The sequence below is a fragment of the Panthera uncia genome, chromosome B1, assembly GCF_023721935.1.
Source record: "Panthera uncia isolate 11264 chromosome B1, Puncia_PCG_1.0, whole genome shotgun sequence".
NCBI lineage: Eukaryota > Metazoa > Chordata > Mammalia > Carnivora > Felidae > Panthera > Panthera uncia.
In genome coordinates this window covers 142,298,156-142,316,722 of record NC_064811.1, presented here as the reverse complement: position 1 = coordinate 142,316,722, position 18,567 = coordinate 142,298,156, and the positions used below count along the sequence as shown (strand labels likewise).

General features: G+C 40.4%; 1 protein-coding gene across 3 annotated transcripts in view; it reads right to left on the bottom strand.

Annotated features, from left to right (window-relative positions):
• Positions 1–18,567, bottom strand: part of PALLD (palladin, cytoskeletal associated protein) — a 412,083-nt gene that overhangs the window by 194,929 nt on the left and 198,587 nt on the right. For all 3 annotated transcript variants that reach the window (XM_049631297.1, XM_049631298.1, XM_049631299.1), the window contains exons 9-10: positions 6,712–6,831; positions 4,143–4,485 (exon numbers count right to left, since the gene is read on the bottom strand). In XM_049631297.1, the coding sequence (XP_049487254.1) occupies positions 4,143–4,485; positions 6,712–6,831 (463 nt within the window). The remainder of the gene's footprint in view (positions 1–4,142; positions 4,486–6,711; positions 6,832–18,567) is intronic.

The window sequence follows — 18,567 nt, the reverse complement described above, 5'->3', positions numbered from 1 at the left end:
TTCCAGTCAAAGGGCATGGATTTTTTTTTTTTTTTTTTTTTTGGCATTTAGGAATTTGTTTTATCAGCAATACAGGAGAAAGGGCATGATTTTTCATGCTAAGGTGCATATTACTGGCATCAGAGTGGCAAATGTGTATCATTTTATCTGCTGACCTGTCCTGTTTCTGGGTGTAAAGACTTGTCCATTGATTCATCCTTCAGAAATCTCCCTTTTGACTTCTCATGTTGCTTCTTCCACAAGTTTATATTCTACATCCCTCCCACAAGATGGAGGAAGAATATTCAAAACAAAGAAATAAATGAGATTTGAAAACAGCCTGTTATTCATATATTGTTTGGTCAAATTTAGGAGGTGAGCTCAGTGGAAAAACATGACCATGCTTTTCTATATGCTTTGCAAATCACCTACTAAATTTGGCATTCACAAGTCTCCCTCCACGGTTTATTCCTAGGGATCCAACACATATCCATGCCTTTGAAGGACTATGTTTTGGCAGGAATAAAGAGAAGCAGGGATTTTGTTTCCTCTTAACAAACTGAGCCCTATGTTTATTTTGAACCTTCAGACACAATTTGCAGAGAGTGGGAGGCAACAGGCTCATCTGATGCACTCTGAACAAGGAAAGTAATGTAACAAATACTTCATAAGTTAGGTTTATATTTATTCCTTTCTCTTTTTCTCTGATAAGAAGTAAGATTTAAGCACCATGTTGCTTCTTTTCTTTGCATTGTGACAGAAGATCATGAGTATCAGACACTCGGTCACATAACTCTCACGCATGATACTTTTTCCTGTGTAGTGTTCTAAGTGCACTTCTGTTCCTACAGCAAGTGGTCAGTTATGCCACAAATGCACTGTGCTTAGCATATGGCACTTACTGAATAGCCTATATTGAACCGTGTTAAACTTCTACTTGAGGGACGGTATCTGAGACAAAGACACTGAGAGATGCAGAAACTGAAGTAGAGGCCAACATGACACCAAACCAGGAAACTCACCCTCAGGACGGGTGGGAAGGACTCAGCTGGAGGTCTAGGAGGGTTGCAAAGCTATTGGTGAGGACTTCTGTTGGGTAATAAGGGATTGTGGTTGGGCCTTGCTAAAGAAGAGAATTCACGACATTTCTATCTTTTCCTTTTAGTCTTTGATTTTTTTTTTCTTCTCATGATCAGTATTGGAACTACTGAGAGAAAAAATGCAGAGGTTTCCTTTTTGAAAATGATCTTTCCTCAGGAGTCTGTTATGTCAAAGGCGATTTCCAGGTTAGCATATTACAAGAGTAAATGTTTTAATTCCTATTATTTGCCCCCTCCTAATTGTTTCCTATTTGTTTGGTTACGAAGGATTCAGAAGAACAAAATGCCATAAAGCCCCAAAGTAGAAGCCTCTCCTTTCATAAAAGGGAATAAAATCACAGGCTAATGGAAAAAGATTAGAGTGATGCATAGTTTTTCACTGTCAACCATAAGAGGCAAAATTTCATTTTCCCAACATACGAAAAGAGACAGACACATGTAAGAATTTTACTCGGTAGTTACCTGTAGTCACTGTTAATAACTTCAATGCCATTCTAAGTTATTCATAGATGTCATTCAATGGAATGATCGAGCATTCCTCTATCAATGGATACAACTTTTAAACCAACGATAAAACCTTTTCAAAAAAGATGATGATAATAAAGGAAGGAAAGACCGGATTAAACCAGTAACACTGGTTATTTGAAAAAGGCAGGATGGAAGAGGAAGAACAAATAGCATGAACTTTGTCTTTAATTACTTCTGTATTGTTTGAATTGGCACATTGAGCATGCATTTACTTTGTAATTAAAACAAATCCAAAAAAAGGTGTTATACCTCATGTAATTTTTTTTAATGTTTATTTATTTTTGAGACAGAGGGAGACAGAGCACGAGTGGGGGAGGGGCTGAGAGACAGGGAGACACAGAATCTGAAACAGGCTCCAGGCTCTGAGCTGTCAGCACAGAGCCCTGATGCAGGGCTCAAACCCATGAACCATGAGATGACCTGAGCTTAAAATCAGACGCTCAACCGACTGAGCCACCCAGGTGCCCCAAAAGTATTATACCTCATAAGAAAACTTTGAAATATATATATTTTGAAAGTGTCATCACAAATTATTTTCTGCCTAGCAAACGGCAGGTAATTATACAATATGAAAAGCATTAAGTGATGTTGTAAGGATATATTTAAGCACATAAAAATTTGAGAAAAAAACCACAATGGCAAAACCTGGTACGAGTAATGTTACTTCTAAGCTACCAGGTTTTGTGATTAGGTACTCTGCCTTTCCCTGAATTTCCTTATGAAGGGGGGAGTAACCCCTTTATATGGATATTAAACACTGAAGTCCATTTCTCCTATAATTTAAATTGTACTGAAAATCTGACTACTAAGCAAATCATGGTGTCATTCCTCAAACCTGTGCTTAAGCTACTCATCTTCTTAATCCACACAGAACTGTTCTCTTTTGTGGACATGTCCGCCCCCGTCACGCACATGAGCATCCCTGTAAAGCAGAGCGACAAGCTGACGAGCTGCTGAAACTCCTGAGATAAGAAGGGCTGTAAATGCCTGTTCACAGCTCCTCATGTTTGCTCGCCTGTGATTTATATCCAATTTATGACAGCCATTATGGTCGATACACTTCATTTAATCAAAGAGCACAGTCAAGTCCTCATCATTAAAAGTCTTCCCCTGGAGACAGCAGGTCCCTCATTTCATTAAAAGCACTACAACAAATACATATTCAAAATACAAAGATAAAAGGAGTCAGCAGCAGCAATTAATTTTATGGGCTGGAGCTACCAGGGTATAAATCTCTTTTAAGGCTGTCACTTTTGAGTCCATTCTACCTGTCTGGCATCTCAGGGGAGCTGGAGCACAGGTACTGAATGTTTACCTGGTATCTTTCACAGTACTGCACACAAACCTAGGAGCCTTGCTACCTGAAAAACGAACTTAGACGAAATGCAAAATTAAGCGTGGTGTAGTAATAGATAGATTTTTGAAACTGCAACACGAGATTGTCCAGAAGTTTATTTTTCTACACCTGTCTGCCCATTTGCTAACTTAAGACATTCATTTGGCTGGTTGATCAGTCTAACAAGGTTCATGAAATCAGTAAACAAAGCAACATACACATGTAAGATATTCTCATTGAAATATCTTATACATTCTGACATTTCTAACAAATGAGCTGATGACAGAGAGAAGAGAGTAGGCTGTTCAGTACCAGAAAAACAAAGAATAACTCCTAGATCCTGGCAAATTCATTCTCATGGAAATATGACCTCACAGAATATATGTACGTTTTATAGGACTCTGACATTTCCAATGACCCCTATCGGGGCAGTAATTCAAGGTCTGTTACGCTATGATAGAACCTATTGAGTTAATTGATTTCTGCCTCTCTCTGACATTGTAATGGCTCCATTCATAACAACTCTCTGCTTGTGTGTGCCAACGGAAACAGCTCATGTCAGATTTATCATGCTAAGAAAATAATGGATATCCAATATGAAGATGGTATTCACAAAAATACGCAGCGCTATGGAATCCCAAAGCCAAGTAGGTTGCGTTGTGAGGGGCACTCTTCTTCCTGACGAGCCTGGTTATCTCTGGTTTTGTTCCCTTCCCCAGGTTCTGCACACTGAATTTCCATCCTGAGCTTTCAGTCTTCCCAGGCTGATCTCTATCCGATTTCCTTACTGATTCTTAAATTTAAAACATTTGGAAGTGTTTTTAATAGAGAGCTCAAAGTAGGTCTCCTTTCCCATCCCCTTTGGGGAGTGGCTACATCCTTGCTATACATTGGAAGGCCAGGCCATGGACAGATATTTTCACAGCTGAAACCAGTTATAGCTTTTAGCAAAAGGTAGATTTGACCAAGCATCTCACTTACCTTCCTTATTTTTAGGTATCTTTTGTATTACTGAAGGACATCCCTCCCAACCCCTACACCCCCACACTTGTTAGCAAGGTCACATCGGCCAGGGACAGCTTGCCTGCAGAAAAGGCAACTTGCCACATAGTTGAGTCCAGGCAAAAAGTTTTCCCTGGCCAGAAAGGCAATTTAGCAGGGGTATGGAAAGTATTATAAAACCATGCAGAAATACTCACAGTTTGGGTTTGGCAAGCAGAGGTGGTGGCTCCTTAGTGGGTGAAAGGAGGACAGCTGGTGTTGGCAGAGATTTATTACTGTTAGCTTTGCCGTTAATCAGTCCATTTACTCCATGGCTGGGATGGACTCCGTTCGTCTCCCTCTCAGCAGAACTGAACTGCATTTGAAGGGCTGCCATGCTAAGTCCTAATTCCGGGCTGTTCACCTGCTGGATCTCGGATGGCTTCTTTGAAGCCAACTCAAAGGAACTTGTCTCCAAGATGGGAGGGGGAGGTGGAAAGTGTTGGAAGTGATCGCTGTTGGATTCTCCCACTGAGTCATAGTTGCAGTTTTCAGCGTTGGCTAAGGAAGGGGAAAGAGAGGAAAAAAAAAATAATAAGATGTTACAGTTCAACTGTTATTTTTGTGCTATCATAGACTACCTGAGCATCCCTTGCGCCCCGTTAAGTTGTTTAAACATTGGGAGCTCTGCTGTGCTTCTATGGTACAGAAGCAAAGCCAGCTGGAGGACCTGGTTCTTCCAAACGGTTTTCAGGGACTGTTAACCTGTTTCATTTCCTGACTGGGGCCACAAGCGGGGAGACCAGCTACCAACTCATTATTAACAAGTTTCAAACAGGATTAAAGACAGAAGTTGGTAAAAAAAAAAAAAATGACAATACAAATAACATCAATTAGACAGAAGTTGGTAAGAAAAAATGACAATACAAATAACGTCAATGAATAATGCTTTGTTTGCTCACATTCCCGTGCGGATCTGCACGAACCCGCCACCCGTTAGCTCAAACTATAACGGCTTTATGTGGTACATGATGGGTACGCATTTTATTTAAATCTAAGGAAAGTACAACTCTGAGTTTAAGTAAAATGTCTTATGATCGCATCATGTTTTTCCAATTCAGATAACTGTCACAGCTGTAATTCAGTACAAAAGAAACTTACTTGTTAACTCTCAACAGACAGAAAGCATCCTGCGATAAGATCATGTCATCCTTGGATTCCCCACCTTGCCCAGAGCCCAGCAGAGCTCCAGGAATGAACTCAAAAAGGTTTACTGAGGTCAACTGAACGCTCAAAACTATTTGTTGATTATGTTCGGCTCCCAGCAGATTTACCCCAGGTGAAAATGGGAAATACCGCATGCCAATTTTTGCCACATAAGATGCTTAGAGCCCAGAGTTTTGGCCACATTGCTGGGATACTGCTATGCCCATCTGACGGGACAGTCTTCAAGCCAGCTCTGCAACAAACCCTGCGGGCCTCCCTGCTCTGCAGCTCCAATCACGGCACTGGCGTTTCTGTTGCCCATTTAAGGTACCGATTCCTATCGACTCCATCACCAATCCAGTGAACTTGACATTTCTTAAGGAGACGAGGAAGCATTTACAACTTCCATTTTAATATCCTTAAGCCAGTCTTGTTTGTGCCTCTGCTGCCACCTAGCACCAACTTCTTACTCTTCCAAAGAGATCCAAGTGCAGTTCCACTGTTCTCCCCAACACTATCTCATGCAGCTACAACCTGTTTCTTGGTTCCCTACTGTATGTACTACGTGCCAGGCTTGGCCAAAGCACTATTTTAAAAGCTACTGTAAAATAAATAACAGAAATGAGGCAATAAAAGCAAGCTAAAGTGGGGCACCTGGGTGGCTCAGTTGGTTAAGCATCCGATTTCGGCTCAGGTCATAATCTCACAGTTTGTGAGTTTGAGCCCTGCGTCGGGCTCTGTGCTGACAGCTCAGAGCCTGGAGCCTGCTTTGGATTCTGTGTCTCCCCCTCTCTCTGCCCCTCCCATGACCATGCTCTGTCCCCGTTTCTCAACAATAAATACATGTTAAAAAAATTAAAAAAAAAAAAAGCAAACTAAAGTGAAGCTACTTACTAATAGCAGAAAGTAATCAAGTAAAGTTCTAAGAAAATAAAGGAAAAAGCCGTTTCATGTTATCTTTGCTAGTGGTACATTTCTGAGTTTTAAAAAATATCCAAGCAGTTCTGAATATTGGTTTCAACAGTATAATATACTGCTTTAGTTTTTCATATCAGAGTTATAGCCCACTCTCAATGATAATTTGATTTCTAAGATCTTTACGGCTTCTCCGGGTTACATTAGGTTTATCTTGTATTACCTTTTCAGAAGTTTCAATAGAGGCTTAAATAAGGATTTGTTTGTATGAGTACCGGCTCTCCAGTTGGAACTGCTGACAGTAGTGACCGCGCCTCTGATGCAGGGGTGGCCTTCTGATGTCAGCATGATTCTAGGTTGTATGAGGATGTTTGGAAACCAGATCCATTGTTTCCAAGACCAAGTTGCATGACTGAGAAAACAGCCCCATGTGTGTTCAGTTGCTGCACTGTCATTATCTTTTTGTTCTTCATCTCCATGTCTACGCCCTCTCCCCACAAAGCCTTTGTTTCCTGACCAGACGTTGGTTTGTCAGGATAACTCCTGGAGTGGCAGCAGGCATTCCTAAAGGCTGAGCTCTCCTCTGCGGTAGTTCTTCCTGCTGTGGTGAGCCACACACTAAATGCTAGGGAGCAGAACCCAGTTGATCTCTTACTGCTCACATACCTGAGGTGACAATCAGCTGGGCAGTACTGGTTACTGAGCCGTAATCATTTCTTGCGGAGCACGTAAAGACCCCTGCATCTTCAGGGAAAGTCTCAGCGATAACCAGGGTACAGATCTCCTCTGGAAGTGAAGAGAACAGAAGAACTCATCAGAGTGAAACCATGAAGTCACCTCGAAGAAGTCGGACACCCTGCCTTTCTAAAACAAACAAATCAGGCAACAATTGGCGTAGAATCTCTTTACCTACTATTCACAACAGAGTCTCTACATTTAATTTAGCAGTTCAGTGTAGCGGCAAAAACCTTGGAGTCAGACCTGCGCTTTGTGATTTTTGGACAAGAGCAGCCTTGGTTTCCTCACCTATAAATTGGGGATAATGTATACCTAATGGGGTATCTGTGAAGATGAAAGGAGATGTCTGCAACGTGTGTATCTCTGCACTTGGCTTGCAGAGATGCTCAGTAGATTCCGGCTCCATTCTCCTCCAGCTAGTTTGGTTCAGTATGTGTGGAAGCTCTTTCAACTACAACGCAGCTGCCTTTTACATCTGCTCAACTGAAAAGCAGTTAGTGGGGAAAATCAACCTTCTCTGAAATGCTGACAATGGCGGGGGGGGGGGGGGGGGAGAGAACAAAATATGTAAATGCTGGGACTACGGACAACTACTTTGGAAGCTACCATTACACAGTGTGGCAGTGTTGCACTTGTAGAGCGTGAAAAGCCCAGACTCTGGAACCAGCTGTCAGGGCTTGGATAAGGGTCCTGCCGTATCTTGCCTCTGTGACTTTGGTCAACGTTCCTGAACGTCAACATTCTTTCTGTAAATTGGAGGAGAAAATAACAGAACCTACCTATAGGGTATTAATCATGCCTCATAAAATTAAGAAGCATTAAGCATCACAGGGTTATGTGGGTAATGATGATCATGACCGTGACAACAGCTGATGGTTACACAGCCCTTGTCAGGGACCAGGTACAGTTATCAGCACTGAGAATAGATTTAGACTTAAGCCTTTTGTCAACCTTACAATTTAGATTTATTATAAGCCCATTTTATTGATAGGAAACTAAAGCACAATAAAGCAAATTGGTTTGCCCAAGATTAACAATTGGTTTGCCCAAATTGGTTTATGAGTGGCAAAATTAGAAATCGAGCCCAGTCAAGTTCCAGACTCCACACTCCCACCAACCACCTATTCCTGTGACAGGCTATACGTTGCGCTTAGGCCACTGCCTGGCACATGGTAAATGCTTTGTTGCCAGTACATATTCCCTCCCAGTTAGCATTAGAAAGAAGCTAGATCTAGAATGTATTAACTAATTTCAAGTTGAATAATTATCTATGCTTTACCAGTAAAATAAAGATTATATTGGCAAATGTTAAGAGAATTGATATTTTTCTGATTCCCACACTCTATCGATTATTCCCATATTAGGTAGGTAGGGTAAGACTTCGTACAGTAGACTTTCTAGAAAAATGGCCTCAATTAACCACCTCTCTGCATCCACGTCCCTTTGTAATGTGACTTGGCAAGCCCTTCCATCACGTGCACCATCTAGTTGCCCTAACCCTTGAATCCCGGCTGGCCTTGTGAGTTGCTTTAACCTAGAATGCAGTGGAAGTGATATCGTTGGTCAGTTCTGAGCCAAAGCCTCAAGGGACCTTGGTCATCCTGCTCCATCTCTTGGAGCTCTACTGAACTCCCAGGTGAGTAAGACTATGCTGGTATGCTGGAGGAAGAGCTACCAAGAGCAGAGGTAAGCCATTTCAACAGGTACCATCCTAACCTAACTCCTTCCCAGCCAACCTGGAAGCTGACCACAGCCGGAGCAAGTTAGTCCAACTGAGGTTGGCTGAGCCTGGTGCAGACCACAGAACTGCCCAGCTGAGGCCAAGCCAAATGGCTGACTCCCAAAATTATGAACTAAACGAACAGTTGCTGCTTTAAGCCACTCATTTAGGGGATGCTGTCCTGGGGAGCAATAGCTAACTGACGTAAATGGAGAAGAGAAAATATTTCTCTTCCAACCTCCTTTTCTGACAGCCCACAAGGGCAGACTTTTGAGACGTGTAGAATAATGTACCTTCCTTCAACTATCAGTAATAAAAACTAGCAAATTGGTCTCAAAGCATATTTTATGCTTTAAACACTGGAAGAAAAAGTGCTAACTGCAGGTTAAAAGGGCTACCTTACAATAAAAACATCTTTACCTATTAAAAGGATCTTTAAGGATCTTATTTTTAAAACACAAATAAAAGTAATAAATGTAGGGGCACCGGGTGGCTCAGTCGGTTAAGCATCCGACTCTTGCTTTTGGCTCAGGTAATGATCTCACCATTGTGGGATGGAGCCCCACCTGGGGTTCTGTGGTAGGTGTGGAGCCTGCATAAGATTTTCTCTCTCCCTCTCAGGCTGCACTTACCCCACTGCTTGCACTCTCTCTCTCAAAAAATACTTAAAAAAGTAATAAATGTAAAAGTAAATAAAAGTATAAAATGAAAAAGACTTCCTTTATATTCTATTCATTGACTTTATTCAATTATACCTTGCCTTCTTAATAATGTCACTTTGTTTCAAATGGAATTATTTTCTTTTTGAGATGGTGGTATCCCTTAAGACTTCCTGTGTTAAAAATAGTGAAAAAGGGGCGCCTGGGTGGCGCAGTCGGTTAAGCGTCCGACTTCAGCCAGGTCACGATCTCGCGGTCCGTGAGTTCGAGCCCCGCGTCAGGCTCTGGGCTGATGGCTCGGAGCCTGGAGCCTGTTTCCGATTCTGTGTCTCCCTCTCTCTCTGCCCCTCCCCCGTTCATGCTCTGTCTCTCTCTGTCCCAAAAATAAATAAACGTTGGAAAAAAAAAAATAGTGAAAAATACTGGTTAATTAAAAACTCAGCTCTGGTGTTTCCACAAGTAACTGGGGTACTTTTGGCAGGCAATATAACGTGATCACACCGGGTTATACTGCAGCAAGCAGTTTTATATATGGCAACATCGGGCCTCAGATGACTTAAGACAAGATGACTTTGATAACTCATTTCATGTCTCACCTCTGAGTGACACACATTTTTGAAATTTTGCAATCAAAATAGACTTTAAGAGGCACATTTGGTGCACCCAGTACAAATGTAGATTTATACAGAGACCACCACAGAATTTTCTGGCTTTCCCAGTATTTACCTTGGTGGAAGACAAAGCCAACTGGGCTCAATAATAGTAAACTATTCAGTTCCAATTGCTGTAGTGTTGATATATGGCACAAGAAAAATTCATTCAAATTCTGAACCTAGGTAATATACTATGTTTTATCATTTCAATAATGTATTTCCATAAATCGTGCTCAGATTATGACCGCATCTCATAAAACAGGAGTTGTGGTGTAATGGGTTGGGTAGGTATGAAGTCAGGCATGCTCACCTCTGCTCACCTTTGTCTCAATCAGTGTAAAAGGTTCCCTGTCTCAGGATGCATCTTGCAAACTGGAAAAACACCATGAATACATGGTGGAACTATGAAATGCAATGTATATTTCAAGTATTTTGATATTTTTAAATCAGCAATTTTATTTAAAAAGACGAAAAACTAAAAAAATAAATGACAACTATGAAACTGGCAGGGCTCTGCATTACTCTGGTTTTACTTATACCTAACATCTGGCCTTTCATACACAAAGATCTAGATATAATTATTATTTAAATTCAACTGCATGTCTTAGCTCCTCAATAAGATCAGGCTATTGCAACGGGGAGGAAGGAGGGCTATTCATAAGGTTGGGTGCAGACTATTAATTTTTTTGAATGTTGAATTATGATGCGGTTTCCCAAACCTGTTAGATAAGAATCACCTGGGAGGCTTGTTAAACATGTTGATTACCTAACCCTCTCTTCTCCCCTAGAGATTCTGATGCAGTATACTTGAGGTGGGGCCAAGGATTTAAAACACAAAAAAACACTTTGCAGTTTATTTTTATCTTCAGAAAAGTATGGAAAACTTTGCCCTCAAAAATGGATTTCACACATTTTTTTTATTGCAACCCACAGAGGGGGAAAATACATTTTGTACTTAACCCAGTCCCATGCATACACACACTTGTAAACGTTTCTCAAAACAATATTTAAGATTATATGAAGTGTACCTGACTATTTTCTTTAAAATAATGGTGGTTGTCCTCTGCTTTCATGGGTCACGATCAGCAGTTTAAAAAACATGCTCTATAGTACCTAGCACAGCTCCTGGCTCAATAAACACCAATAAATTCTGACAGAGGTGTCTGGCACATTAAAAAAGGGGGGGAGGTGGCTTCAGGTAAAGGTTTGAGAGATATGGATACATTTGAAGTGCACAATTATTATTTGATTAAAAAGTTCACTGAATAGAAGAAAAACAAGAGAATAAGAGAAACCATGAGGTAATCCTGTGGGGTTTTTGTTTTTTTTTACTGTACTGTACACAACTGTTGGCCTTCCAATTGAAAAGGAAGATACAGGGGCATCAGTGGCTCAGTCGGTTGAGTGTCTGACTTTGGCTCAGGTCATGACCTCACGGTTGGTGGGTTTGAGCCCCGCGTCGGGCTCTGTGCTGACAGCTCAGAGCCTGGAACCTGCTTTGTATTCTGTGTCTCTCTCTCTCTGTGCTCTCCTCCACTCACTCTCTCTCTTTCTCTCTCAAAAATAAACATTAAAAAATTAAAAAAAAAAAAAAAGGAAGATAGTGTGGAAATAATTCAAGTTGGAGCTTCATATAAGAGTAATCATTTGGAAAGTGAGATATATCTAGAAAGGTACAGGGGATAGGAAATTTTTTAAAAATTTTTTAAGCTTTATTTATTTTTGAGAGAGAGAGAGAGAGAGAGAGAATGTGAGTGGGGGAGAAATAGAGCGAGACACAGAATCCGAAGCAGGCTCCAGCTGTCAGCACAGAGCCTGATGTGGGGCACAAACCCACGAACTGTGAGATCATGACCTGAGCCGAAGTTGGACACTTAACTGAGCCACCCAGGTGCCCTGGGATAGGAAATTTTATAACTAAATACACAGGGCTACAGAATGAGTTAAAAGTGTACTTAAACAGAAAGAAAAAAATGTACTTAATCAAAGAAGGGTAAAACTTAGGATATTAGTACCATAAGGGATTTTGGAGTTGTCTAGCCCAAATCTCTCATTTCTTCAGGTGAGTTCTAAAGTGATTTTCTCAAGGTCATGGTTAATTAACATTAAAGTCAAAATGTGGAAGACTGAGCAAGATTTTTTTTTCCCCCTCAGAGGACAAAGCCTCTCAGCTTTTTTTTTTCCCCCCTCAGAGGACAAAGCCTCTCTAGTAGTTCTGCATTTTTTCCTAGTTCAGGGCACAAGGAACTCCATGTAAAATGAGGTAAGGAAAGATTTAAGATAGGAAACAAGGAGTTTTCTGAATCTGAAAATTTTAATTACTCTCACTACCCAAGTAATTCAATAGGAAATTCATCTGCACAAGGAGATGTGCCGTGTGTCTTCAATGATAAATTGGAATAGGATATAAGACCAGTCAAAGGGCTTGTAATGTGGACATACTGGCATCAGAAGAAAAACAGCCTAATCTTTTGAGATTTGAGGGAAAAAAAACCCTCATATACTGGCAGCCCTCTGAGAGATGGGCTTACGGCACAGGTAGGTCACCTCTGTCCCCTGTAGCAGATGCTGCTGGTAGCCATGAAGCCTTCCCAGCTTTCAGCTGCACCGAGGTGCATCCTGCCCAGGGAGCCACTGCCTCAGTCCTACACTATCTCCCCAGTGTTTGGCGTTCTCCGGAAAGGTCTTCTCTCAACCTTGGATTATTCATACCTAGAAAGATGGAGTTTCTGGAGACACTTGGAGAAACTTCCATCACCAGTTCATGCCTGAGAATGCCTTAACTGTAAACATAGACATAATTCTGTGCCTTGAAACCTACATTCAGAAACAGGATAAAATCTTATCTAGCAGGGATGATGTAAAGTGGTTTTGGAGTTGATGATCTTGCCAATTTTAAAGTTCCTTATGCTACCTATGATTTTGTGATTTTTAGTTATGCCATTAAAAAAACACCCTGACCTACTATATATAATTACCCCTTCTAAACCATAGGGCACTTTTGCGAATGAAATTTTATCATCACCCCATCCTTCCATGACTCTGGGGACAGATTACAAATCCTCACTGTGGTCATAGAACCCTAAATGACCAGGCTGCTGCTTACTTGCCAGGTTCCTTTTGTGCCTCTCTCTTTCCTTCATTCTGAGCTTTATGCACTCTGGCTCTCCCCGCAAAGCCACATTTCTTTCCGTCTCTAAGCCCTCAGCCTGATGCTTCCACCTAAACATGATTTTATCAGAGGAGTCTTTTTTGATTAGAGTTGGTCAGATCCACCATCTATATTGTAATTTTAGGACGGCAAACTCTCCTGGGAGACAGCTCTCACACCTATAAATATTTTTTTGTGAAATTAGCATGTTCATTTCTGGTACCTTGACTACAGCCCCTGTGAACATGGAAAGCATTTGGTCTGTTGGCATGTTGTCAGCATCTCTCCGTGAATATTTTTGAATAAATGTATGAATGAAATTTAGTTCCCAGGAAAAAAGTAAACATTTGCTTTACAAAAAGACTGTTTCACATTTGACTGAATAAAACTCATTGTATGCGAGTTTCCAGGAATACTTCCATTGCATAAACGTACAGTCACGTACAGATTGACTAAACTTCTAGAAAAGGCTACAACCTCACTGAACACCACCACCACCACAGAAGGACAATCATTGGGATGTTCCTCTAGTGATCTTCACACATTGCTATGTCTCAGTGACTTGTACTAGATAAAATTTTAGTCAAATGCCCCAGAGCTTGTTTAGCTTTTCTGCTCTTGGAAAATTTCATCCCAAAGTGACACTAGGCTCACATCTTGTTCAGAGAAAGTAAGCATCATGGCTTGTATGGTTCTGACACGACCAAAATGAAGAAAGCCATGAGGAAATGAGATGAGCTAGGCTGTAATATTGCATTTTCATCTGCAAGCATCTTATTTGAACAAAGTCCTTTAAGACATCTGTAAAATACATTCTGGTCAGAAATGGAAGTCAAGAGATGACTGTTTATCTCCAACAAAGGTGGTTAGAGGCTTACTTATCTATTTAAAAAAACTGTCCATTTTAAAAAATGGAAAAATTTTAAATTACCAGTAGCTCTATGATCCATTTTAATCCATTTTTCTTAGATGAAAGGTTTTGATTGGATGGCATGTGATAAATTACTAAATTGGAAACTTTTACTGGTGATAAATTTTTTTTATAGTTAGCTAAAAATTACTTAATCATGTAAATATCTCTCAGAACTCAACCATGAGTTTCATTCAAATTTTTGGACGTACTTAACACTTTGTTAAATACAAATAACTTTGTTTGCCAAACCTTATAAAATGATGAGGCAGCAAGGATAACATTACTTATGTCCTTTGGGTGATAAGGGGACATTTTCATAAAATGCCTTCTTTCGTCAGCCTTTGGAGTCCAGCCTAACTAAAAAGAAATCCAGCTTTTACCTTCCAAACCCCAAAGTGGGTTTATTTAACACAACTGATAAAAACGAGTCTGGGTTAAAATCAACAAGATGAGATTCAGTGCTGGTAAATGTAATGTTTGCATAAATTTTCATAAAGGGTTTTTTTTTGCAATTGCAAACTGTATCATATATAGAGGATATTTTAAATGCACGGTTTAAGGAATAACAATAAAATGAACCCCTGTGCACCCATCAAGTCTAAGAAATAAAATATTACTAATACTTTAGAAATGCCCCCATGTCCTCCCCAATTGAATCCTCCCCCTTCTTTTGAGATCATCAGTCCTTTGATTATGTTTCTTGTATTTGTATCCTTCAAAAAAATGTGTTTGGTTTTTAAAAATTGAGTCCTAACCACAAGTTTTACTGTGCAAAGAAAAGGCAAACTTGTCAGAAAAAGTTTACAGGAACTATCTTGGGGTATAAACTGGCTTCAACCTTCCCATGATGTTTACAAAAACCACCACAGGAGTAATCGGCAGACAAGTAATCCTGAATGAGTCCTGGGAACCTTAAGGCTTACCTCCATGAGGAAGTCTGGTGGAGCTAAGTGTGGGCAGGAACTGGACAGCCAGCACGAATAGCTGGGGAAATAGGTGTCCCCATGCTTTCTGTTTTTAAGTTCAACATGGCCAACTTCCAAATCTCAGCACCAGAACAAGTGAGAACGGTGGCGGAAGGGAGGATGAAATGAGTGTTCTTAGCTGAATCGGGAGGCTGTGCAGGGAGGGGAGAGCACAACAGGCCTGCCACCCTGCCATTCTGTCATCAGGGTAAAGGAGGAAGCAGTGGCGATGAGCTCTTAGTGCTGAAAACTTCAGTGTGTCTGTCTCTTGTATCCCACAACTCCAATCTGGACCTATCCTCCATTCCTGACGTCCAGCTGTCACCTGCCTGCAGGGCTCCCTTTGGCTCTCACCTGCACTTGATCGCCTGCTTCCCATCCACATTTTCCTCTTTCTAGGGGAGTTCTCTTCCTGGGTAGAACACATCCCACCTGAAGAGTTGTGGAGGAAAACCTCCGAGACCTTGCAAGTCTGGAAACTCTTGACTGTATCTTCACAAAGAATTGAAGGTATAGCAGGGTGTAGGATTCTAAGTTCGAGGTAATTTTACTTCAGAATTTTGAAGGTTTTGCTTCATTGTCTCTTCATGTCTAGCATGACTACTAAGAAGTCTGAAGCCATTCTGATCTTGTTTTATGTGCCTTCATGTTTTTTTCCCCTGGACACTGGCAGAATCATCTCCTTGTCCTGGATATTCTGAATTTCATGATGCACACTGCTGTGAAGTTATCTTCATCCACTGTTCACACAGTGAGTCCTTTCAATCTGGAAACGGTTACCTTCAGTTTAGGGAATTAAACAAATATTTCATTGATAATCTCGTCCCCTTATTTGTCCTCTCCTCTGGGATTCCAATATATAGGTGTAGTCTACTTAAGCAGGTTCTCTAGTGTATCTATTCTTCTTACCTTTGCTCTTATAGTCCTTTGCTGTCTTTCTGCCCTACTTTGTGAAACATTTCCTCAACTTTTATTTCTGCTACCAGCTTTCCATTCCAAGAGTTTTCTGAATGTTCCTCCCCTCTTCTTAAAGCATTTTCAATTTCACTTTTTGGATGCGCTGATTTTCTTATCTGAGAAGAGGGTTGGGTTTTTACATTTTCTTCTCTCTGCAAGTCTGTTTTATTCAAGTTGCTTTCCAGGGAAGATGCTTCCTTTCTTCTAGACCATCCATGATGCAGGTTTCTTCAGAGGTCTTTTCTCTCTTTTTGTTGACACGGTTCTGAGTTGATTAGATGCTCAGAGGAAGACAGAGGAACTTGCCCACTTCCCGGTATGGTGATCTAGATGGCCTCTTTGTTGGAAAAACTCCCATATCACACATATGGATTTTTTGTTTCTCTTGGGATGTTCAGATTGCCCAGAAAGGAGTCCTTTAGGCTCTGCCTGGAAAGGAAAGGCTCACAAGCCAGCATTCTAGAAGATCAGTGCAGAAGATGACTGGGAGTAGGATCATGGAGAATTTAGAATTCTAAGAGTCACTCAGTTTCCTTTTTGATGCACTCTCAAATGTGCCTCTCTCCCAAAAGATTAAACCAAACTTTCTTGGTCCATGGGATCCTAAGTGTCTCAGTAATAGTTTTTTTTTTTTTTTTTTTTTTTATGATGCTCCTAAGCCAAAATATATACCTTCATTTGTTACGTAGTTATTTTGAAAGAACATAGTAAGTACTTAGGTCTTAACAAGTTAGTTACTATTTGAAAAAACACATATAAGTTGAAAGAAAAATATTATTTTATTCTTAAATAACCACAATTACTAACTAATGAATGCATGCATCTGTTGGGTACTGCAGAACTCTTGAGATCAGATGGGACACAGCCAGCCTCATTTCATGTTCCACATTGATTTTCACGTGGCACTTACTTGTTTAGCACATGTACACATCAAAAACGCAGTTTCACATAGATATGATGTCATAGAAAAGAATGTGGAGTGACCTCATGTTGAAACCCTGAACTGTTTCAAGCTAATAGCTGTGTCTATCAAATGCTGAGTATCATTGTACTTGCATTAAAACTTTCAAACATTACAGTACCTCTGTCAATCTGTGTGGTACCCCAGGGCACCTCGTCACACAGTTTGAGAATCACAGGTTTCACACAATCCACTTTTGTTTAAACTTTGTTTAACCTTTAAGCTCTTAACTATGTATAATCTACTGGGATCTCAAACATCCTTACCATTGCTGTCCTACAACTCAGCACCTTAGTACATCTAACAAGTATAATTAACTTCACATTCTGAATCACAGAATCAAAACATGGATTCTATTATAGAAGACCTAAGATGATGGGTGGCATTTGGTTAGCAGAGATTTATACTGAAAGTACAAGGCATCATATTTTTATATGTGTAACTTCCCAGCCAGCAAGACACGGGATTTTTAATTTCACATACCACCAGACAATGCTATAGAAGTAACTCAATACAGTTTGTGGCTATGTCCAGACAGCTGAGTAAGGGCCTGAGTATTAACAGCTGTCAAATGAGTGTTCTGTGCCCTCCACACCACCTCCACCCCAGACTAGTCTTTGAAGGATTCAATCAGTATAAAGTCAGAATGTCAAGGAAAGAGGCCAGAGCAGGTAATATGACAAACGGATGTTGGTCTTAAGTAAGCTGACTAGCTATTAATTCACAAAACAGTCTGAAAAGATTTGTGATGCAAGCCGACTTCTGTCTAGACAGAGAAGGGAGTGTAAAACACATTAGACAGATACAACACAGTAGTGACAAGAAAAACCTGTTTCGGTCTCTCAAATGCATTAGGAGAGAATCTGGTGGTTCCTTTTTTTATCTGAATATCTAATCCCTAATGGAGCTATATCTAGGTACTAGTGAATTTCATTTCTATAGCTCTAACACATGATTTTAAAAGGGAAGAAGCATAAAGAGATAAAAAGAATGAAGTAGGGAAAAGCAGAGAGGAAAAGAGAGATTGAGCACCAACTAGGGAGGAAAGAGCAAGAGTGAATGTGTCAGAGGACTGGAGAGTAGGAAGAGAGGGTAATAAAACCCAAATGCTCAGATATGTTCCTGAATTTCAAAGACTATTTATGTTTTAGCATTTGGAAAACATCACTGGCCTAGTCCTATAAAACTTATCTCTTTCCTCAGATGTACTGTAGTCATGTCTGTTTTTCTGCTTTCCACTTAGCAGTGGCTAAAAAACGGCGATCAGGGAAGTCAGTTCCTGCATCCACTTTATACAGTTGAATAGTTCAGTGGCCTAATGGATAGCCAATCAGGTCATTTAAGGAGAGTACGCAGTTCAAAATATCTTTTGGGTTTTTTCCCCCAACAATGTCGATGGTCAACTTTAAGCTCAGGGTAAGGAAAACAATTGGCTACTAGTAAAAGAATCAGAATCATACTTAGTTTTGTCAGGCATGCCAAAATACTGTTTAAATACAAATTATATTTTAACATTTGCTTCTTCTGAAGTTCTCATAGCAGCAGCTCACAGAAGCAGTCCACTTGAATTCATTTGTTTAAAGGGTTTTTTTTTGTTTAAAAAATATGATCATGAGTTTTATTTAACACTACATGCCTATTGTAGATTGCCTGATGGAGAGCATTTTAATGCTCTGGCATAAAAGAGAAATGAGCAATTCTAGTAATGTAATAAATATAATTGTGGAGAAGTTATCAGTTCAGGGAAAACTAGCTGTGTGTGTGTGTGTGTGTGTGTGTGTGTGTGTGTGTGTGTGTGTGTGTGT